Source organism: Saccostrea cucullata, unplaced genomic scaffold (genome assembly GCF_032062105.1).
Source record: "Saccostrea cucullata isolate Sc308-1 unplaced genomic scaffold, CSIRO_AGI_Scuc_v1 ctg407, whole genome shotgun sequence".
Taxonomy (NCBI): domain Eukaryota; kingdom Metazoa; phylum Mollusca; class Bivalvia; order Ostreida; family Ostreidae; genus Saccostrea; species Saccostrea cuccullata.
The window spans coordinates 7,598-31,356 of NW_026922285.1; the positions used below are offsets into that span (position 1 = coordinate 7,598).

Consider the following 23,759-nt stretch of genomic DNA (forward strand, 5'->3'; position numbering starts at 1 on the left):
GCAAGTTTGGTAAACATAGGGCTTAAAGTTACTTGCAAATGAAACCTGTATAAAAAAATTAACCTTTCCACTAATCCAGAAAATGTAGGTCAGATTCAGCATCCGAAGCCAGCCTAGTAGAATGCACCCTTAGATGTACCATCCATGCAAGTTTGGTCATTATAGGGCTCAAAGTTACTTGGAAATGAATCCTGCACCATAAACTTTAACCTGTTTACTCGTCCAGAAAATGTAGGTCAGATTCAGCATCCGAAGCAAGTCTGGTAGTATGCATCCTAAGATGTACCATCCATGCAATTTAGACGTTATAGGGTTCATAGTACTGTACCTTGGAAATGAAACCTGCACCCAAAATTTTAACCTGTTCACTCAACCGGAAAATGTAGGTCAGATTAGCATCCGAAGCAGGACTTGTAATATGCATCCTAAGATGTACCATCCATGCAAGTTTGGTCATTATATGTCTCATAGTAACTTGGAAATGAAACCTGCACCAAAAACTTTAACCTGTTCACTCAACCGGAAAATGTAGGTCAGATTCAGCATCCGAAGCAAGTCTAGTAGATTACATCATAAGATGTACCATCCATGCAAGTTTGGTCATTATAGGGCTCAACGTATCTTCGAAATGAAACCTTCACCAAAAACTTTAACCTGTTCATTCAACCGGAAAATGTAGGTCAGATTCAGCATCCGAAGCAAGTCTAGTAGATTACATCCTAAGATGTATCATCCATGTAAGTTTGGTCATTATATGTCTCATAGTAACTTGGAAATGAAACCTGCACCAAAAACTTTAACCTATTCACTCAACCGGAAAATGTAGGTCAGATTCAGCATCCGAAGCAAGTTTAGTAGAATACATCCTAAGATGTACCATCCGTGCAAGTTTGGTCATTATAGGGCTCAAAGTATCTTCAAAATGAAACCATCACCAAAAACTTTAACCTGTTCACTCAACCGGAAAATATAGGTCAGATTCAGCATCCGAAGCAAGGCTGGTAGTATGCATCCTAAGATGTATCATCCATGTAAGTTTGGTCAACATAGGGCTTATAGTTACTCGGAAATGAGACCTACACCAAAAACTGCACCAAAAATGTTAACCTGCACCAAAAACATTAACCTGGTCATTCCTTTGCTGAAATTGCAGCATCTGAAACTTTGACTGGTACAATGAAAAACACTAGCAACATCTTCCATGCATGTCTAATCAATATAGGACATAGAAGTGCTTAAAAAGAAAACTGCTCCAAAAAACTTAACCTTAACCCGGGACGCCGACGCCGACGCCGACACCGACACCGACGCCGACACCGACGCCGACGCCGAGGGTATCACATAAGCTCCCCCCAACTTCGTTGAGGTGAGCTAAAAACGTGTTTGACTCTGATGCATTGAACAAAGGAAGTGTGAAAATGGGGGAGGGAGGGTTAACGATCAGTTATGCATTTTGAATGTTTACTTCAAAATTGGGAAATTATCAGTATAACAGTAACACCGATTGATAAGAATGATAAATCACAATGATAAACAGAAGTACTGTGAGCAATGAGCTCACTAAATGATACCCCCGCCTCCCATATGGTTATAATGGCAAAGTCCATGTTTTGTTGTGGCCGGGAAACCCAAAATATGTGTCGGATCAAAAAGTAAAATAGGAAAAGCACAATGGCAATATGTAATAACGATTCTGTGAAAGTTTCATTAAATTTCACTTAGTGGTATAAGAGGAGTTGCGGATAAGAGATAGGTACCCAAAGCGTAACAGATAGACGGACGGACGGACATACCGATTACAGTATACCCTCCCACTTTTCAAGCGGGGGGTATAATAAACGACTCATTCCTTGAAACTTTAATTAAATACCAATGTTTCCCATTAACCTAAATATCAATTTACTCACTTCACTCAGTTACTTAAAACATGTACTTTGTGTTAAGTTTAAAAAGTAAGAATTGAAATGTTTTCTGGTTAGTAAGTATTTTGTATTAATAACACGTTTTCAAATTCCATACAACATGAAGACAATTAAATGCCCATTATTCTGATTTTAAGAGCCGTTATTTGCAAAAACATAAGGTCGGAGACCGGAGGGCTGATCCGCTGTGGTATATATAACACTTAAATAATGCTGTTTCGTCTTCATCAACAGGTTATTCGCTCTGTCTTAAGATTTGTTCTATTGGCAAATGATGACGGACAATCAGGGACCTCTTGTCTCAGTCCCGCCTGCTCATTCACCAGAGAAGAGGAGCACTGATACTATTCACAAAAGGTTGACAACAATGTGTATCTACTAGTACTGGTATACTCGTTACTTTACATGCAGATGGTTTTCAACAAGTGTTTTTGAGAACTGCACTGAAACTTTTAAAACTAATAATTAGGAAAAACACCTCAATTTACTAAAAATACTGCCGTTTATATAGACTGGCTTAGAGTTTGGAGATTTTTCAACTGAAGATTGTAAATAAACTAGGGGTACTGTGAGCAATGAGCTCACTAAATGATACCCCCGCCTCCTATATGAATATAATGGCAGTGTACATGTTTTGCTTTGGGAAACCTAGAATTTGTGTTAGATCAAAAAATAAAATAGGAGGTGCACAATGGCAATATGTAATAAAGATTCTGTGAAAGTTTCATCCAATATCATTCAGTGGTATGAGAGGAGTTGCGGATAAGAGAAGGGTACCCCAAAGCGTAACAGACGGACCGACGGACATACCGACTACTATATACCCTCCCGCTTATCAAGCGGGGGTATATCAGTGCCAGTATTGATAGCATGTATTTGCGAATGTTGAACTGGCGTTTTCAATATTGCATCCTTTCTTCAAGAAACATTTATATATACCTCCGTATTTTGTTTTAATTTTCAAGAAAAAAAATAATTTTTATATACATGAGGTACGAGGGTTGATCCAAAATATATAAAATATATATATAATATATATATATATATATATAAAAATATTCAAAATATATAAAAATATAGAATATATATATATATATATATATATATATATATATATATATATATATATATATATATATATTTCATAACAAAGTCCTTTGTCAAAATTCTTTGAACAGTATAATAAGACAGTGTTCATATCCATTTACATAACATGCAGATACACGAATGTCTTTTGACAACAACAGACACCATGGTAAACGTTTCCTTCCGAAATCTCTTATTTCAGTCTTCCTGCTTTCTAATAATAATTCAATGACCCATCACACTCCCTAAAATCGCTGAAATCATCTATAATCAAGACTCCTCTTTACTTTTTTTAACACCCCCCGCTTGAAAAGTGGGAGGGTCCACTGTAATCAGTATGTCCGTCTGTACGTCCGTCTAGCTGTACTCCTTAAGTCCGTCTGTTACGCTTTAGGGTACCCATCTCATATCCGCAACTCCTCTTATACCACGGAGTAAAATTTAATGAAACTTTCACAGAATCTTTATTACATATTGCCATTGTGCACTTCCTATTTTACTTTTTGATCCTACTGCAACACGGGACCTCGGTTTATACGGTCTCATCCGAAATATTATAGTCTTCAACCATAACGCTACAGATCCCGAAATTGCAAAAATTTACAGCATGTTACTTTTGTATACAAAAATAATTTTTACCTTCACAAAAATTAATACTTGTATTTCAATCAAGGTAATACCGTGTCCGTATCCCTTAATTATACTTTCTCATATCTATATAGAGAGACCTCTGGTCGCCAAGCCTTTTTTCCAAAACATGCAGTGATCGACAGGTCAGCTACAATGTAAATGTATCAGTGGGACACACCATCCAACTTCAGACTGATTGACTGTTTGATTGATTGAATGATTATTGATTTACACCAAATCGGCAGAATCCAGATGGGGCTGGTTAAAGTACTAAAGAATACAGAATAATGGAAGTCAATTGCCATCTGAAAATAATTGATATCAACAATTTGCAAATGTTCTTGGATGATTGTATCTTTTGGGGAACATTACTATACTACGGTACCTGTTAGCATATTTGTTCTTTGAAGAGAATCTGTTCCCAACGATAAATGAATCATATTCAGTCTATAAAGACAGACAGATTGCAAAACAGCAACGTTAACTTAACCCCATTTCGTCAAAATTCTGAATCATGTCTTTTTTTCTCATATATCTGAACGGAACAAGTGCTACCCAATTTATTCGTTACTCAACAGCATGCTCCGAGTATGATCAACTTTTAAACCAATGCAGGCCACTTACACATAAGTCGATGTTACAGATTGCAACAACTGTTTAAAGTCAGCATTTCGTAAATCCAATGGTCGTAATAACGACATTGTTAGCAAATATAACCTATCAATTGGTCTTTGGTGGTTCCTACTAATTGTTAGACTTTGTTTTTTAAATAAATTTGACTACGGAATGTTCCGTGTACTTGATCGATAAAAAGGTTCACAGAAGATATGACCAGTCAACAGGGGATCCTTACTCCTCTAAGGCACCTGATCCCAACTCTGGAATTTCCAGGGGTCCGTGCTTATGTCATGTTCACAGATTGGTTTTGCTTGAAGCTTTTATGAAATCGAACACACCTTTTCATTTCTTTTGACTTTGTCAGCAAATACGATTTATTATTGAGTCAAATGCTGACGTTTTTCATACTTATTATTTGTCCATTATTTATACACTGAATTGACGACGAATTTTTCCGTTATTCCCCGATCATGACAAGGAGCACATGGCGGGTGTGACCGGTCGGCAGGGGATGATCACTCCTTCATGGCACCTGATCCCACCTCCAATGTTTTGGAGGTCCGTGTTTGCTCTGCTCCTATTTTGTAGTTTTATGGACTTTTGATCTTGAATACTTTTCGTTATCTCCATATGTTTCATTCAACCGATCATGTCTCTAACTACGAATGGAGACACAACCACTTGCCCGTTGAGAGCTACTGCGACACGGGACCTCGGTTTACACAGTCTCATCCGAAATATTAGTCTTCTACCATAACGCTACAGATCCCGAAATTGCAAAAATTTACAGCATATTACTTTTATATACAAAAATAATTTTTACGTTCACAAAAATTAATGCCTGTAATTCAATCAAGGTAATACCGTGTCCCTATCCCTTATACTTTCTCATTTCTATATAGAGAGACCTCTGATCGCCAAGCATTTTTTCCCAAACATGCAGTGATCAACAGATCAGCTACAGTGTACATGTATCAGTGTGACACACGATCCAACTTCAGACTGATTGACTGTTTGATTGATTGAATGATTATTGATTTACACCAAATCGGCAGACTCCAGATGGGGCTGGTTAAAGTACTAAAGAATACAGAATAATGGAAGTTCAATTGCCATCTGAAAATATAATTGAAATCAACCATTTGCAAATGTTCTTGGATGATTGTATCTTTTGGGGAACATTACTATACTACGGTACCTGTTAGCGTATTTGTTCTTTGAAGAGAATCTGTTCCCCACCGATAAATGAATCATATTCAGTTTATAAAGACAGACAGATACAGTGTGTCATTGCAAAACAGCAACGTTAACTTAACCCTGTTTCGTCAATATTCTGAATCATTTGTCTTTTTTCTCATATATCTGACGGAACAAGTGACACGCAATTTAGCAGATAACAATACAACTAGTAAATTAAATTTCCGAGAGCATTCTCTTGTTGATGCCTCCCTCTCTCTTTGGCTATACTTTGTATCTCAGACATGTTTAGAGCAATATTGGTATTACTTTACGGATTCAACAGGTCTTCGTCCGCCCTGTAGTTCAAATCGATTACCGTTACCTTAAGAGACCCGTATCCAATACACAAAGTTCATTTGTTAATTGCATTAATGAAATCATTCGCACTTTTACTTGTAGTCTAACCGATATTTTCTCGTGATACCATATACTATTAGCATTCCAATTCCATTAAGCGGAAAGACAAATGCTTTCGCACTTATTTTGAGTCATCACTTCTTCACGTTTTTAAAATATTTGTTTACATGCATTCTTGTTGATTTTCAAGAATAAACAAAATTGAAAGGGAAAGACGTAATTATTTCTTTTAAAGAGGGGCTGGGTACCTCCCTTAGAAGAAGAGCTCCATATAAAGATACAGAAATGATCAAATTTTAAAACTAAAATGTATGAAATGATAGTTGAGAGATTTAGCTATCATATCTTAATACAATATGTAATATCTTGTGGTTAATTTGTTGACCCCTCCAAGCCTCCTTAAAATATTTCTTTCTAGAGCATAAAAAAAATCAGTGCAAAAAATAGGTCACTTTGACCTTCCATCAGGGCAATTAGATCCTTGTCATGACAAATTGGCTTAAAACATCATTAACAGACTTTTCTCCATCATTCTCACAGGAAAAAATTTGACAATGCTTATTTATCATGCAATGTAAATTGATTACAAGCAAAAATAATCAAGGCGATGATTGTGTTTATTAAATGTAAACTCGACAGCTACAAAATGAGCACCAAAGTATATTAGTTGCTAATGGGACGTGTTTAGGATCCCAAAACATCAGCTAAATGATGCATGCACAGCTTCAAAGCAGAAGAAAATATACTTTGCAACCTTATATCCATACACTCCTTAGAAAAGACATGCAAAGCATTCTCCTAGCAACTGCTAGTAAACACAAATAATTATTCAATTAGCTGTGGCCCTCCCAAAATTAAATCATTGTGGCAGACACTTCACATAAAACTTATCCAGTATGGGGGAAAAGATTATAAAAAGTACCTTTTTTATTTTCACATGTAAAGCCACAAGATGGGCAATTAACATAAAAGCCCTTTTTTCATGTGCAGTTTGAACTTTTGTTTATCAAGCAGCAATATCTTAAATACCATGATAATGTCAAAGTGAATGGAAGTCCCAACCATATATTCATTAAGCATTTAACACTTGATATATCTGAAATACTTGGATATCTCTCTGTTTTTTTCTTGCTCCCATTCAGTATTAGATACTCTAAAATCACATATTTTCAAGGGGTTAAATTTTCGTGGTTTGAGGAAATTATATTGGTTCATGGGGATTTCATTTCGTGATTGAAGAAATGTTCATTAGTAATATATGTGAAAAATTTCCATTTGGTAATGGACATGAATTTGTAGGTCTCCTAATACCTTGAAAACCACAAAAATTTAACCCCATGAAAATTAGTGATTTCACAGTAATAAATTTAAAGAAGACTAGAATTAAAATTCAAGTTTATTAGGTTTGCCTGCAGAACATGGAGACCCAGAAGGTTTTAATTGTGGGACCACATCTTCCTGACTTCTGTTAGCTGTCTCTGACAACTCTGGCGGCAGATGAAGTTTCTGAAAGTAAATACAAAGCTTTTAATGTCTTAATTTCAGGCCATTAACACAGCAAAAATGTATCCTGAATAAAATGTGCTAGAGGAATATTGGGCTACTATGTGTATAATGGTATTACAAATGTAATGCCATGAATGATCATTGTGCCATATCAAAAGAACTAGACCATAGGGACCACATTAGATTTTATCTTTTATACATAAATATCTTCAGCTAATCTTTAGGGAACTACTAGGTCAGATTTAATGATTGATTTGTTCCAACTTTGCCTTGAAGCTTTATTCAGATGACAAATGTACTGTACATATACAGGTATTTGGAAGCAAACATATGCACAGATTTATGTAAAACACAGCATGTATCCAAATGCTTTGAAGTCACAGTAACCTTTATCTTGGTGTTTTTTTGTAATGTATATAATATACACTATTCTCCTTACATGTATATCTGCATAATTTTCAGCAGGAAACCATTATTTATATTCTAACAGAAAAGAATAACAGAAAATAAATCAAAATATTACAGTAAACAACTTATTTAGAGCTTTTGTTATGTCAAGTACAGCTGACTATGGTGTCTATACTTGTCAGGTAGAAAAACAAAATCTCACAATGGCGTTTTTGTCAGGGACTATCCTATTAAATCTGTTGACTGAAGTAATAATGTAGTCACTGAACTTACAAACTATTAAAGGTACAAAATGAAAAGAGCTAGTGGGCAGCATCCTGTTTACGACATATGTGTTTGTTGATTATTTAGCACTTTTACTTAGAATTAGTTTATATTTGGATGAACAAGGTCAGGGAGAATATAACTCAACTTCAACTTCTGCTAGACTTATCTCTACTAAAGCTTCTGCTAGACTTACCTCCACTAAACTTTTGCTATACTTACCTCTACTAAAACTTCTGTTATTCTTACCTCTGCTAAATGTTCTGCTATTCTTACCTCTATTAAAACTTCTGCTATACTTACATGTACCTCTACTAAAACTTCTGCTATTATGATATTTATCTCTACTAAAACTTCTGCTATACATATCTCATCTAAAACTTCTGCTATACTTAACTTCTACTAAAACTTCTGCTATATTTATCTCTACTAAAACTTCTGCTATACTTAACTTCTACTAAAACTTCTGTTATTCTTACCTCTGCTAAAGGTTCTGCTACATTTACCTCTACTAAAACTTCTGTTATTCTTACCTCTACTAAAACCTGCTATATTTACCTCTACTAAAGTTTCAGCTATTTTTAACTTCTTCTAAACTTCTGCTACACTCACCTCTACTAAAACTTCTGTATACTGTAAACCAATTATTATACGCGTCATTTTTTATTCGCGACTAAACTTCTGCTACACTTATCCGCGACGAAAATTTCCGCGAACGAGTGGTCACATTTTTTTTATATTTCCACGAGTATTTTTGAATCAAATTAAAATTTTATATCCGCCCATAAACTAGGTAAAATGGTAGAGTAAGGTCTGCTTACGCAATATTCAAGACATTCTGTGCATTGCGTCCATTTAAAATCTTATATCCGCCCCTAAAATGGGTAAAATGTTTACCATGAGTATACTTCATACGCATTTTCACAACGCTCAAACGAAAATCGGGAAAAAATCTAGGAGATTAAAATTGATTTAAACTCTCAATTGTAAAAGTGCCTTATACTATTTGGGTAATCGACGCTTTCTAAGATCTACATAGCCAAGGGGCAATTATTATAAATGGTTGGGACATAGCAGGACTGGGCCATAATTAGCCGTAATTAACCAGGCTATCTCTGACTCGTCTGTAACAATAAATGAATAATAATAACACAAGCTGATATGATTATTGACATTTTAATAATTTTTAGACAAATAGTTTTAGATTTGCCATTCGTTTTTATTTTTTCTGAATATTTGTAATTAAATTTCAACTGCTTCTTGTACACTAACGGTAAACTTCTTCCGTTTTTACTTGTTGAACCGTCCGGATCGCTATTGAAAAAAGGGCAAATAACTCTAAATAAATCATGATATGGGAATATAATGAACAACTGATTCGCGACGATAAATATCCCGAGCAGATTATATACCGGATATTTATCGCAAATTATAATACTTGGTTTACAGTACTCTTCTCTACTGAAACTTCTGCTATACTTACCTCTTCTAAAGCTTCTGCTATACTTAACCTCTTCTAAAGCTTCTGCTATACTTAACCTCATCTAAAGCTTCTGCTATACTTAACCTCTACTGAAACTTCTGCTATACTTACCTCTTCTAAAGCTTTCCCATTAGACTTTATTGAAGGCTTTCACTACAATTACCTCTAATGTAGCATCTGCTATAATTTCTTTATTGTGACATCTACACCACTTACCTCTATGGTAAACTTTTTCCTCCTCAATTTAAATGCAAAATCCAGTGTATCTGGCATATGACATAACAAGGAATTAAGGCGTGGAAGCTGAACTATATTAAATAAACCTGTTAAAAGAAAATAAATATATATAAACTGTCAGAAAAATCTTGAAGAATTTTTTTAACTATACATATCAAAACATCTATATACTTTAAAGATGTTAGAAGTGCAACAGTAAAATAAATTCAATTTTTTCACATATTTCATATACTTGACTCTCTACAATTGCAATAGTTTTAATCTCAATTTTTGGACATAATGAGAAAACTTAGTATATGAAAATATTACAGAGATAAATATTACCAACATTATATACCAGATGCAAATTATAAAATGAAACTGATGAGTTTTTGTGTGTGTGTGTGGTAAAAATTACAATAACTGCTCTACATCACATCCCTAGGTTAAAATTGTGTCATAAAGGGGGACAACCAAATTTCAGTTTTATAGAAAAATGTAAAACTCACATTATAGACTTTTTATTATTACCTTGTATTTGTTGCAGTTAATTTATTTATATTCATTTATCAATATCACACATATTTTTAGAGTAACAGTTTCTTTCTGAGCATGAAATGGATATTCTGTGTGTATTGGTCATATGAATGGACTGTTCACTAATTTGTAAACTTGTGTCACAGAAAGTGAATCTACCTTTTTCATAGATTATGAATTCATCTTGAAACTAGAACAAAGTTTGCTGACTTATTTACCATGATATTCTTTATATGCGGGGTTTTTCTCTTTGTCTGATCCAGCAAAGCTATCCAGATGTAAGACTGTGTCACACATTTTACAAAGTCGACCAACAAATCCAGGAATCTGTGTAAAATGACATTGTTGTTTGATATTAATCATTCATATATCCATCACTGAATCAACCAGGTTTTTCTCCTTAACATTGCCAAATGCTTGCATTAAATATTACCATTTTCAAGTTCAGATATGAGTTAGAAAACAGTTGTCATATTTATATTTTTAATATGAAACTCTCAAATCAAACTTTTAAGTTATTGTACAGAATCAAACCTCTAAGACCAAGCAATCAAAAATGCCATCTTAGATAAAATCATCAGAACTGAAATTGTTTCCTTGTTATTGCATAAAATCCAAAGCAGAAGGGACATTATAAACCGATATCCTCTCTCCCATTTAAAAGTCATTGTGACAATTCTCTAGGTATTATAGCCAATTGCAATGACTGATTTTTTTCTAAATAGGTAACTTTTTTCTCAAATACCTACCTGAAATAAATGCGTAGGCATCGTAATCATACATGTAGCAAAAGCCGATCTCATTAAGACTCTAAGGGCCAATAAAAATCTGGGCAGTGAATAATCAATGTCCTCCAGGTTAGCAGCCAGTCCCCCACACTCATCCCACTGTGGAGACCCCAAGGAATGTATACCTATAAGCAAATACATACATTCAAAATCCCCATATCATTCATTACTGGATTTCTATACTGTTTTATTTTTCCTGCAGTTTTTACATTCACTGCATTTTCAAAATGATATAAAAATAAAATAATATGAGTGAAATGAAGTCCAAGTACCCTATTTATTAACTTGAGTATATTTCATTTACCAATTTGCAATATATTTCTTTTATCTGTCTGTTCAGTTGTACTAAAGTGTCCTTTGTCAATCTCGTCTTTGATTCTTTTCAGTAAGTATTTGTATTTTGGGTTCAGATCTTCACATTCTTTACAGCCTCTAAATGTAACAAAAAGTGGCTTTGCTATAACAATGCTATGAAAGAAGTGAAACATTTAAAATCTATCTTTAACCTACACAGTATAATCAACTTTGGGTTCTAAATAACTCACAAAGGCTCAAAACAAGAGACCCAAGAGCCACAACACTACTGCATTAAGAATATGACCCCATCCTACTCCTGGGGACCATGATTTGAACAATTTGGAATCAACACTACCCCAGGATGCTTCCAAATAAGTTTCATTTTTTCTGGCCCAGTGGTTTTTTAGGAGAATAGTTTTTTCCTATATACTTCAATGTCAAACTTGGATTCCCTATTGTGGCCAAATCCTACCCCCAGGGGTCATGACTTGAACAATTTAGAATCTACACAACCCCAAAATGCTTCCACATACACGTACTTGTAAGTTTCATCTTTTCTGGCCCAGTGGTTCTTGAGAAGAAGATTTTTTAATAACCCCACCTTTTTTGTCTTTTCTTAATCATCTCCCCTTGTAAAGGGGCTTGGCTCTTCATTTTTACAATTAATATTCCCCTTTTACCCAATCATACCTTGTACCATAGATCATTGGGAAATCCTTTATTTGTACTAAAAGATCTCTTAAACTAAAGCACCACATAAAGTATCATTTATAGCACTTCATACAGGATGTACATGTACAAAGTTTTAAACAAAAGAGCTTGCCTCTTACTTTTTTAAGTATTCATTTACATGCGCTTGCTTACATTTCAAAGTCCTCTGATCCAATAAGTGTTGGATTTATGGCTGAGGTCAGTTGAGGGTCCATCACTTTGGTCAAGTCATAATAATGGCCAAATTTAGAGCTGGAGTGAATGGCCTATAGAAAACAAGAATTATACTTCATAAAGAATAACAATTGATGTTACACATCAATTGTTATTTTTTAAAGTTTACTAGGTCAAAATTTCAACAAAGTGGCATAAGAAGTTTAAAAAGGAATCGATCTGTACATAGCAATTCTAAATTCTGCTGAACTCTTCATACTTTGCCATAACAGTGCTGTAATTTATATACAGTGAAATATTGTTTAAGTTGAGGGGACCTGGACACGAAGTGAGATAAAATGTAAATAACAAAGTTATCTTCCAGAGTCGATTCAATAATTTTCCGTTTTTTCTTAAACATCTTCATGCATAACACTATCCTGTATTACCAAACATGTAGTCTTTATGGTAAACATTAAAGCATATTCGCAATAAATATTAAGAAAAAAAAATGCTGGTGCTTTCCTTATGGTATATAATTGTAAAACAATTAAATATACATGCCTTATTGCACATACAGCTATTTTACATTTTCCAGGACATGCTTACATGGTCAAACGGGATGTATCATTAGCGTTATAGTTGAAGAACTTCTCCATAAGAAAAGAAAAAGACGAATTTTTTAAAACTTTATTTGATGAAATTTAGTGCAAATTGTTATTTATGAAGTACTATTAATTAAGGAACATATAGTGCACGAAACTAACAATGCAAATGGCGGTCAAGGTTATCTATTTATACGCAGATAACATGGATGTAATCAACACTGTGCAAATACGCACTGCAACTTAACTGTTTAAGTTTATATTGAAAAATCTTTTGTGTTTTATGAATTTACGATTTTAATTATACAGAGCATATTATTAAATGCAATATCGGTAATACTCTCTGTATTTAATTTCTGAATTGCTGCAAGTGGTTTTATCGGTCGTAGACTACACCAACACCCAAACTGTCATACCAATTACCGTGTCACAGATACTCAACATGAGCTTGGGATTAATTAAGATTCCCCCGGTTTGAAGGTGTTAATGAATAGCCACTGGCGAGAAAGTGTGAAGTCACGATGCCAGGTGTGTTCAGTAGACCGAAAAATTCACTGCACTTCGAGATAAGGCAGGAAAAAGTAGGGCTTGGGACTTTGAATATACTTCGACATAAGCGTGGTACCGGGGTATTTGAGATTACCGTGTTCGAGATAACAGGTGTTTTTTAAATCATATATATAGAGAAAATTCTACATCAAATTCGAGATATCCCATGTTCGAGATACTGATATTTACATGTATGTCAATATTATTAAATTGGACACTTCAAAGTGATTAAAATGTAAACAATGCTTTAATGCATAAATTTAATTATCAGCCTCGTGCCAAAGGCTGGTAAAATTACTGTCAGACATGTGAAAATTTAAATTTCATGTAGAAAGCAAAATGGGTTTGAGATACATATTGCCTTTTAACCACATGGATTTTATGTCAAATTAAGAACTGCAAAACAAATAGAATACACTATTTGCAAGTGTTCAAATAATCATACTGATAAAGACTTTTCGAATGTATGAAGTTCAGATGAATTATTTGTTAATGTGGGTTGCTTATTTCCACAATTAAACTATGAGCCCAACATGCAAGAAGTGTGGCATTACATGTAATGTACAGTAAAACTCGGTTATAAAGAAGTCACGGGGACTAATAAAATTACTTCGCTATATCCGTAATTCGTTATATCCGTGTAAGGAATTTGTTAAATTTATATAGCTGGGGATCTAAGATAACTTCGCTATATCCATGAATTCACTATATCCCTGTTCGTACTAAACGAGTTTTGCTGTACATGTATTGAATATGGATAAATTACAGTCACAGTGGATGAATTTGCACCTGATTGGCAGGTAGATGCTGGTATCTCCAAGCTATTTTCATGTTCTCTGTCTGCTCAGGTAAGTTTCCTTGTGCTTTATCTCCTGGGTCATCTAATATTGGAGCAGGAAGTTCCTAATGTTACAAATTTCAAATTAAGAAATACTAAATACAAATTAAAATGAATAAATATTGAATAGATAAGTTGAATTTCTTAAATTTATAAACAGAACAAATACAGTTAAATACTGTATACTAGATAATTAAGTGTAAATAATTACCAGGTATAACAAAGGTTAAACTATTTTGTGTGAATTCTAAATTCAAGATGCAAGTATAGTGAACATGTTCAATATATATATGTTACATGTACAAATTATATTTTTCAAAAGCAAAAAATTTAGAACTGAAATGCAAATTTACAAATGACTAACAATTGTTAATTTTTAATTAAAAATAATTAAATTCAAAATGTTTATTTGAAATTATTATTAATACAACTTTACATTGATATTTTCTTCTATATACAAACTGTCGTAACCTTTATTATTTGAGCTGGATCCTGATCAGCACTGGTTAATAACAAGGAGTGACCTGTCATTACCGCCTCAGCAGAAAAGTACTTCAACAGCAGGCGAGCATAACTGCCATATGTGTCTTCCTCTGCAATATACATTGAAAATGGTATCAAAATATAAGTAAAACATTGGTTCAAATTCTTTTTCCTTAGCAAGACAATTAAGATGAATCATGTCTAATGTCCAGTCTGAATGATTTTATTGTCAGAAATCAGGTACAGTGGGGTTTTTTTTTCAGAGATCCAGAAAACTCCCAAAGAAAATGGTTCATTGGACAAGTATGTTTACAGTGTACTGTTGTTCCGTACGGAATTATATAATGAATATATGTGTACCCCTAGATCATAACATTTAAAAAAAATCATTTTAAAACATACCAATCAAACAAACTGTTCCAACAGCGAGCCCTCCTCCTGAAAAATGGTCGTAATAATATTATTTTTTTTCAAATAAAACTTGGTGGAACAAACAATTATAAGAATGTCATGCATTACCAAATCATTGCAAAATGAAATAGTTTCCCAGTGATTTGACGATTGTAAGAAAAAAGATTTTCTTCCTTACCTATTATGTTATCCAGGGATGGTACACCTGAAGATATAAGTAACTGGTTGTTAAATAAAGATGGTTTAGTTCCAGGTATTTGATTTAATTTAACTCGTGCCTTTTTCTGGAAACTCGTCATGCTCGTAGTGGCCATGCTTTTCTCAAAATGAAAATAGACCTAACCGATAATATTACGATTGCAATAATATTTATTTGGCTATTGTACATATGAAAAGGAGTGAAATTTCTATATCTTAGCAGAAGTTTTAAAACACCATCTTTGTCACATTCTTACACGGGTGTAACATATCTTAATATAAAACAATATGAATATTGCAACACGTATGATCTCCAATATTTATCGCCTATACGCAAGCTCTTTAGCTTGGTGAGGTGAAAAAGTTATTTGACGAAACTTCGGAAAACTCAAAACTGAGGTAAAAAAAATCCTGCGTGCAGAAGCTTTAAGATCCAACTTGATACAAAATTTTATCAGTTATTTCTTCTGAATATCGTTTTGGTTCATTTTTGGGCATTTTTCTCTAATTTATATTTTTCTTTCTTGAACACTTTACTTGGGCTATATGCAGACGACACTTCCCCGCGAAAACTTGCCCTGCAGACGACGTTTTGTAAACAAGAAGCTGGATGACCAAAGAGCCGATGTTTAAGCACCACAGATGAAACGGTAAAGATATAAGAATATAATTTTTGTATTATATACATATAAATCATACCTTTTTAGGAACTAGTTTAATTTTTTACCTTATTCTGTCAACATTAAGCTTCAAATGTTTACATTGTTGACCCGTTTTAATAGGCCAATGTAGATCTACTTCGACAAAGTTTTTTTTGTTTTGTTTTGTTTTTTTTGTTTTTTTTGAATAAATAAATGTAGCTCTATAGATACACAGACATAATCTTTTATGGTTTATTTCTAGACTGAGATCATCTGTTATGGACATAAAGGCATTTCTGCAGTGCAAGAAACTCCGACGCTCCCACAGACTGGAAGCAAAAGAAAAACCTGAAATTAAGTCAGAAACAATGTGTTCGGGTTCATTAGGGCATTTTGTTGTTCTTCCTTTAGAGCTGAAGTTTCTTATTTTAAGATACCTCACAGGTAACACAAAAGTACAACAATATTAATTCTCAAAATTCCTTATTTAAGATGCAATGGTAAAACTTGGCAAATTTTATTTTAAATTTTCTTTTTCTAGTGGAAGATTTAAGTATTTTGACAATTACATCAAAAGCAATGAGAAACCTGATAGAAGGATACAGGGTCCTTATGCCACTAATTCCAAATGTACTTCTGCAAAAGCTTCATGTTTCCAAAAGTGCACAAGTTTCTCCTCAAGAACAACAGAAAACTTACCTGGAAATATTCCACAGACTAGGTAAGACCTACTATAAATCACTTTTTATTTTTGAGAACTTAATTTATTTTCGAATAATAATAATATGCGACTTCTTCTACTTGCTAAAATTTCATTCTCGCGTACTAATATATATTTGTATTATTAAAGATTATATACAATACATTAAGAGAAACCACAGCTCGCATAAAGAAGTCGGTTCACTTTATGCATAAAATGGCCCTGTAGATATACCAATTAATTGATCAACACCTTAATTTTCTATTTGAAGCATTAAAATAAAATAGAGACTTGGTGCTTTTATATCCTATTAATAAAATTCTCCTCAAAGTCCAGGTCTTGGCAAACTGGCTTTATGAAATTGCAATGTTCTTGAATTTTTAGATAAACAGGTATAATTGAGTACTTTCAGTGAAGAAAAATAATATGAGCGCAACCTTTGATCTAAGAAATAAAATTTATTCAGAAACAGTTCTATCATTTACTAGTTGCATATTTTAGATCAGAGGTTGCCTGTATATCAAATATCAAAAAATAACTTTAAAAATTGCGTTTTTGTATGACTTTAAGGAAATTGACGCATTGACGTCATAATGCATTGACTAGCCAGAAAATGGAATTTTTTTTCACAGTCACCAAAGGTTTGATATTTTAATGCATTGTTAAAACTACAATTGAAATTCACAGGGCCAAATAAGGCAAAAGTGAACTTTGTTCTTTTGTCTTGCTAATAAATACCTAATGGTTAATTGCGAAAATAAAATGTCTCAAAAATAAAGTGATCTACAGTGTACATTACGCAATTCTTCTATTTTTTTTTTTTCAAAATATATGCTAATCCCAATCTTTCTTGATAATTTATTACATTTTCTTTCTTTTCTTTCTTAGGTCTCCTTACCAAAAGGTCAACTTGCTTGTATGCAACAAGAGATAGACTCAAGTTTGTCAATGGAATTTTGACAAAGGTTTGTTTTAAGTAAAATATCTATAATACCAGGCAGCACACGTATTTTAATTACTGGTTCATTCGACTTTACAGTTGTAATATGTATCCAATTTAATAAAATCTATGGAATACTCTGTAGAAAATTTGTAATTGAGAACCTAACTATTTAATGCATTTAATTTTTAAAAATTACATAAAAAATAAACTAATTTAAAATATTTTTTTAATTAATAGATGATGTGCAATAATGCTGACTGTGATAACTTGTCCCAGTGCTTGTCTTTGACTTGCTTTGGGAAATTCCTCCACACTGTGATAGCTGGGTGGGATGATTCAGAATGTCAGAGAACTTATGATGCAATCATTCACCACACATGTCTTCTGAAGAATGTCAAACTTGTTATGAGCTCCAAACCAGGTACATGTACTTGCATAATTTCCCCCATGCCATTAATATTTATGGTGTGTGTATATGCATTAGAAAAAGATGTGGACAGTATATATAATAATGATTTATTTCCAATTATCCCTGTATTGTCATAATGAATGGGATAGTCTCTTTGAAACTGCATTCAAACAGCACAGAAATTAATTTACTGGAAAAAATTATGTGGGCCTGACATCTGACAAAAGCGTCTTCTTAAATCTAGAAATACAGTGTCGAAAATTAATATGAAGCAATCAATAGTGAATATATTTTTGAATAAGAATAATGTACCAAAAGTTTTAAATTATGAAAATATAATCTGTTTTAAAAATGATAGCTTTGGCCATTTTTTGTAAATTAATACACAATAACTACCGGCCACTGATCATAATTTAGACATTTTGAAATCTACACTACCCCATGATCCTTCCATGTGCACATAAGTTTACATTTGGCCCAGTGGTGAGAAGAAGATTTTCAAAGATTTTTCCTATATATTTCTATGTTAAACTTTGATTCCCCATTTTTCCCCCGGGGGTCATGATTTGAATAAAGAACTTCCACCTAAGTTTCGCTTTACTGGCCCAGTGGTTCTTGAGAAGAAGTACAATTTTTGCTAAATTGTCTTGCACATATATACAATTTAAAAAGGAGAACAAGTTTGGTCAAAATTGGCGCTGAGAAGAAGTCAAATCTACACTAACAGACAAAAATCGGATTTCCGCTGACAAAATATCAGAAAAGTACATGCTAAATATAAAACATTTGGATATACAGTGTATCTTTGATTTTTGGCTGTTAAATTTCAGGTACCCATGCACAGATTGAGTGTGAGGTACGGATGTTCTTAAGGAGAGTGATACTGGACCACTGTCAGTCAGTAGTTGACAGAGCATTTTGGTTAGGAAGAATTCTCAAACCTTGGCCAATGGTCCATCAAGCCAGAATTTTATTCATGTTGTATGGCCCAGAATCCAATGGTAATATTTAAATCTGACTTTCTTTTAGGTTACAACTTAAACATTTTAAACAATTGTAGCATTAAATGTTCCAAATGTGAATTAGTTTGATCAATAATTATTATTTCTTATGAACATGTAAAAAAAATTATATCAACTTAATTCTGACAACCTAGTACCAATTTTCAGGAGAAATTCAGTGGTTTGAGTTCTGTGAGAACACACCTGCCAATCCTGAACAATCTGCCAAACATTTTGGAGAGCTGGCAAATGCTATACAGATTCTCTATGGTTACCGTCAGGAGTGGTCAGAAGATGACATCATCAGTGTCCTGGATGAGCTAACAAGTAAGATCACTGATGAATTAGTAATAAAGATCTGGCCAAAATAAAAAATAGTCTTGTTTCCTGCTACCCGACCTACCCTATTTTTTTGCACCCGACCCTAAAGTTTTTTTTTAGCTTTTACAAAATTTTGAAATTTATCAAAAGTGAAAAAATATATATATATTCAAGTTGTATTTCATGAAATATATGTTTAAAATGTCGTAAAATTCCTATGATACTCTCTCCTTAGCTATCACACAATTTGGTTTTGTAGTAGTTCATATCCAAAAAAATACTGTTGGGAAAAATAAAATAAAATTAAAAAATAAAATAATTTTCCTACCTACCTACCCTATTTTTTTCTGGCTGGTAGCAAGAAACAAGACTATTATTTTTTTTGGCCTCTTACTACTTTGTATAGTGATCAGTCTGTCAGTTCTATATACTCTCTCCCATCACACAGTTAAATGGGAATTATAACCGATATTGAAGTATCTTTGAGTAATTGAAACAAGTGCTGACAGAGACCTTTAGCTTACATTAGAGTAATCACACTGAATTTATAAACATAGTCCTTTTTTTCAAAATTAACCTGATTATATAGGTTCTCCAGATGAATGGCTAGCAGAGAATGTGGCACACATGCTGATCCTTTGTGGTGATGTCATTACCTCCAAAATGCTCATGAGCAAAGCCATCAATGGTAGAACTATAGAACTTTCCAGCATTACTACATCATTCTGTGTGGTGAGAATTCACTTTTCTTCAGAAAAAATCTCCAGACTTCCATAAAACTTTATTAAATATATCAAGAATATAGAAAATTCATGAAGTTTTTCTCTTGTTGGGACAGGTCTGTGTAAAGAACAGTTTCAGTTTATCCTACGTGCTTGGTATGATACAAAACATCATTGGAGCCATGGATAAGCCAAAAGACAGACTGCAGTACTTCAACAGTTTGATGGATATGTTTCGAGAACTTATCTTAGACATACATGAATTTTCTGATCAAGGTAAACATAATACATGTACATGATAAATGCTCTGACAGTATATCGTAGTTGCTTTAATGATTGAATCTTTTCTGAAAATTCTCCACAATTTCTTTGAAATTGCTCAACCAATTTCAGGTAATATTACATCCTTTGCAAAAACTTTCAAAAAACTTTTTACACCTTAATTGACATTAATAAGGTGATACATTAATTGTTTACTACTTTAGAATTTCATAATACTGAATCATTTTTATGATGGCCTAACTATACATGTTAATTCTTTTCGTATGAACCTTAAATGTTGTTTTCCTAATTGTTGAGAGAGTCTCGCCTATAAAATATGGAAAATGTTCCAACACTTCTTCAAATTTTTGTGATCTTAAGACAAACCAGTCATTTTTAGGTTCATCAAATTTATGCCCATCTTTCGATTTGGGGTTTGAATAAAGAAATATCAATATTCAAGTATTCAAATTGCATGGAAGTAATCTCAAAAATTCTGAAATGTCCCATTATTGCTTTTTTTTGTTTTAGAGGATGGTCATGAAAATGACATGTACTTCATGGTTACAGCTTTATCTGAATTCACCAAAAAATTGGTCATCTTGGCTTTCAAGAACATGCTGACTATCTGATGTGCCCAAGATTGTGTAATATCAAGGGAAAACTGGCTGTGCTTCATATTTGTGATACCCTTTTATCTACTGAACAATGGGCATCAATTGATTTTTTTATCATTATGGAAGGACAACATATTAAAAGACTTTGAAAAAATATCAGACCCAGTAAAACAGTAATGGAAAGAAGTTAAAAGTATAACTGTTTTCATGACTGTTAACTTATTTGTTAAGCATATTATGTATTATGTTGTTACATATATTAGTATCTGTGATCCAACCTACGCTATGACTCATTATGTTATGCGATTAAAGAAGTTTCCCATCTTTTAATATATTTTTGACTATTTAATACATACATGTATTTGTCTAGTGACCTTAATACATGTATTGCTATAGTGACCTTCAGCTTGTCCAAATAATCTTTGGTCAAGCTGGTTTTGCAGTATAAGGCCCAATGTTCTTTTATTATAAAATTAAGGCCCAGAAATAGTTCACAGTTGGACAGATAAACAGACTGACTACCGTATACCCAAAGTGTTGTTTTAAATGTCAATTTGTACACATATTGATAATTAAAAATTATCAAACTTGGCTGAAACTTTTCAAACATTTGAAAGTTTTTTGACATCCAAATGTTAGGTAATCATGAATTCAGATAATTAAGCTGTACTTCTGTACATCAAAACAAAATCTTTCCACAAGAGATATTTATTGCACAAAGGCATAAGTTTATAACAAACAAATAGTAAAACTATCACTCTACTCACAGAGATATCACAGTTAATGAGCATTCACATTCAATCTATCATAAAGCTGAAGGTACACATAGTAACATGATGAAAATATAAAATTTCTCTTCATTTGTGCACTAATTGATGGAACAGTATCATATATGATAAATTGCAGGGTACACCCTACTGCACAAAGTATTTGTTTTTAGGTGATTCAACTTGATAAGATACGGCACAAAATTATAGACAACTGACTTAAAATCTTTTTGAATATTTTTTATAATGATTTTGGCAATCATTTTGTTACTCCAACTATAAAAAAATTAAAATAGCTGCAAGACTGATTAGATGAAAACAGAAAAAAATAAATTTGATTGCATCTCATTATGAGAGCTTTGTATAAAACACAGGCCCTGAATTCCATGATTCTATAGTGTAACGGTGGTGATATGAATGTAAACACATGTATAATAACCAGTATATGATATAAAAGACAACAGTGAGCACATTAAATACAAAATATTATACCTCCAGTTTAGTTGTGACACAAAAAATTAGAACTTGGTCTCTCATTGATTCACACTCTGTTTCAGTATAAAACAACACACATATAAATGCAATGGAGCATACATCTCATCCTCATTCAAAAAAAAAAAAAAAAACATCATTCACATTTTAATTTTAGAAAGTACACAAGGAAAGTTTTAAAAGAACAGCTGTAAATAATAAATATTCTTTTTAGACTATTGTATATACTAAAATTTGAGACAGTCATTATGAAAATCAGTAGAAGATGTGATCATTTTTTTATTACAAACAGAAACAGAGAACATTATTTGATGATTTTATTCACCAAGGAGAAAAAAATGTTACTTACAGTGATATTTTACTGAAATTTCTGTGAATTATTAAAAAATTTTGATTTCAATGCCTGATAATTTGGAAATCTTTGTAATATTAGTGAAACAAAAAATATTGATTAAGTTCACATTTTTCTTGGACAACCCTTGTAAATTGTTCTCAAGTTTGAACAAGACACTTTTAAAATCAAATTTCACAAGTTAATCTGATAAAAATTCAAAAGAAAAAGGTTGTTATTTTATAGTGAGGTAGGTTTAAAATGAGATCTGCAAACATTAATTGTGTAGTTACTGTTGCATATGATCAATAATATTTCTGCTGCAGGAACTGTATAGAATTTTTCCCCTTGTGCTACAAGATGCATGTACTGTATATTTTTTTTTCTGCAATATCCGCGAAAAAATATATGAAGACAAAGTGATCCTTGTTGAAGGTGAAAATTTTACTTGCGTAAAAAAAAAATGTTTAAAACAATGATATCTACCGGGAACAAATAAGAAAGGTGTGGAATATATGTATTTTTTTTAAACGCTATAAATATGTAATAAACAAAAGAGTTGAATTATGGGAATTTAGCAGACCATTTGGTTGATTAAATACATTCATCACAAGAAAATAATATGTAAAGTTAGGATCACCATTTATGCCACATGCACCAAAAATAAATATCTACACATGACACACTGAGAAATTTATATAATCTTTAGTACAAAGTGTATCTTAAAAAAAAAAGAATACCATAAATGAACACATCACGTCTAACAGAGAGTAAGAAGTTGATATAAATGAATAAAAATATGACTAGAGAGATTTTTTGAGTTAAAAAGGGGAAAACAACATTGATCTTGGAAAATTATACAAATTTAAAGACCATTAACTGAACTGGTCAGTTTAACACAAACAAAATGTCTATCATAAACACCCATCATCAATATAACAAACAAGAGGCCCAGGGGCCACAGCGCTCACCTGAGCACATCGGGCTTGAATTTACCCCCCCCCCTCCAGGCGTTCATCATTTGAACAAACTAGAATCTACACTACCTGAGGATGATTCCATATAAATATCACTAATCATAGCTTTGAAGTACTTGAAAAGAGGATTTTAAAAGGTTTCCCTATATATACCTAATATGTAAAACTTAGGTCGGCCATTTTGGCCCCACCCTAGCCCCGGGGGTCATGATTTGAACAAATTTGAATCTACACTACCTGAGGATGATTCCACATGAGTTTCATCTTTCCTGGCCCGG

The 23,759-nt window shown here is 32.9% G+C and overlaps 2 protein-coding genes across 2 annotated transcripts; one reads left to right on the forward strand and one right to left on the reverse strand.

The window, feature by feature from the left end:
• Window positions 1-7,207: 7,207 nt before the first annotated feature.
• Window positions 7,208-15,554, reverse strand: LOC134261534 (elongator complex protein 4-like). Its single transcript, XM_062743959.1, has 10 exons — window positions 15,280-15,554; window positions 15,093-15,128; window positions 14,679-14,800; window positions 14,159-14,272; window positions 12,216-12,328; window positions 11,359-11,486; window positions 11,016-11,179; window positions 10,485-10,593; window positions 9,730-9,836; window positions 7,208-7,358 (listed from the first exon to the last, which is right to left on the reverse strand). The coding sequence occupies exons 1-10, from the start codon at window positions 15,413-15,415 to the stop codon at window positions 7,236-7,238; spliced, it is 1,152 nt and encodes a 383-aa protein (XP_062599943.1). The 5' UTR covers window positions 15,416-15,554; the 3' UTR covers window positions 7,208-7,235.
• A 161-nt stretch (window positions 15,555-15,715) lies between these two features.
• On the forward strand, window positions 15,716-21,248 carry LOC134261537 (F-box only protein 47-like). The gene is made up of 10 exons (XM_062743963.1): window positions 15,716-15,949; window positions 16,203-16,384; window positions 16,482-16,661; window positions 17,529-17,605; window positions 17,821-18,004; window positions 18,823-18,993; window positions 19,162-19,320; window positions 19,904-20,046; window positions 20,153-20,312; window positions 20,829-21,248. The coding sequence occupies exons 1-10, from the start codon at window positions 15,942-15,944 to the stop codon at window positions 20,927-20,929; spliced, it is 1,365 nt and encodes a 454-aa protein (XP_062599947.1). The 5' UTR covers window positions 15,716-15,941; the 3' UTR covers window positions 20,930-21,248.
• Window positions 21,249-23,759: the final 2,511 nt, after the last annotated feature.

Excerpts from the sequence above, each read along its gene's own strand:
- LOC134261537 (XM_062743963.1), top strand. Across the intron at positions 18,005-18,822 it reads TGTTATGAGCTCCAAACCAG|GTACCCATGCACAGATTGAG; the intron begins GTACATGTACTT and ends GTTAAATTTCAG. Across the intron at positions 20,313-20,828 it reads ACATGAATTTTCTGATCAAG|AGGATGGTCATGAAAATGAC; the intron begins GTAAACATAATA and ends TTTTTGTTTTAG.
- LOC134261534 (XM_062743959.1), bottom strand. The coding sequence starts at position 15,415 with ATGGCCACTACGAGCATGACGAGTTTCCAGAAAAAGGCACGAGTTAAA. Across the intron at positions 14,273-14,678 it reads ATCCAGCTCAAATAATAAAG|GAACTTCCTGCTCCAATATT; the intron begins GTTACGACAGTT and ends TTGTAACATTAG. Across the intron at positions 11,487-12,215 it reads GGATCAGAGGACTTTGAAAT|AGGCTGTAAAGAATGTGAAG; the intron begins GTAAGCAAGCGC and ends TGTTACATTTAG.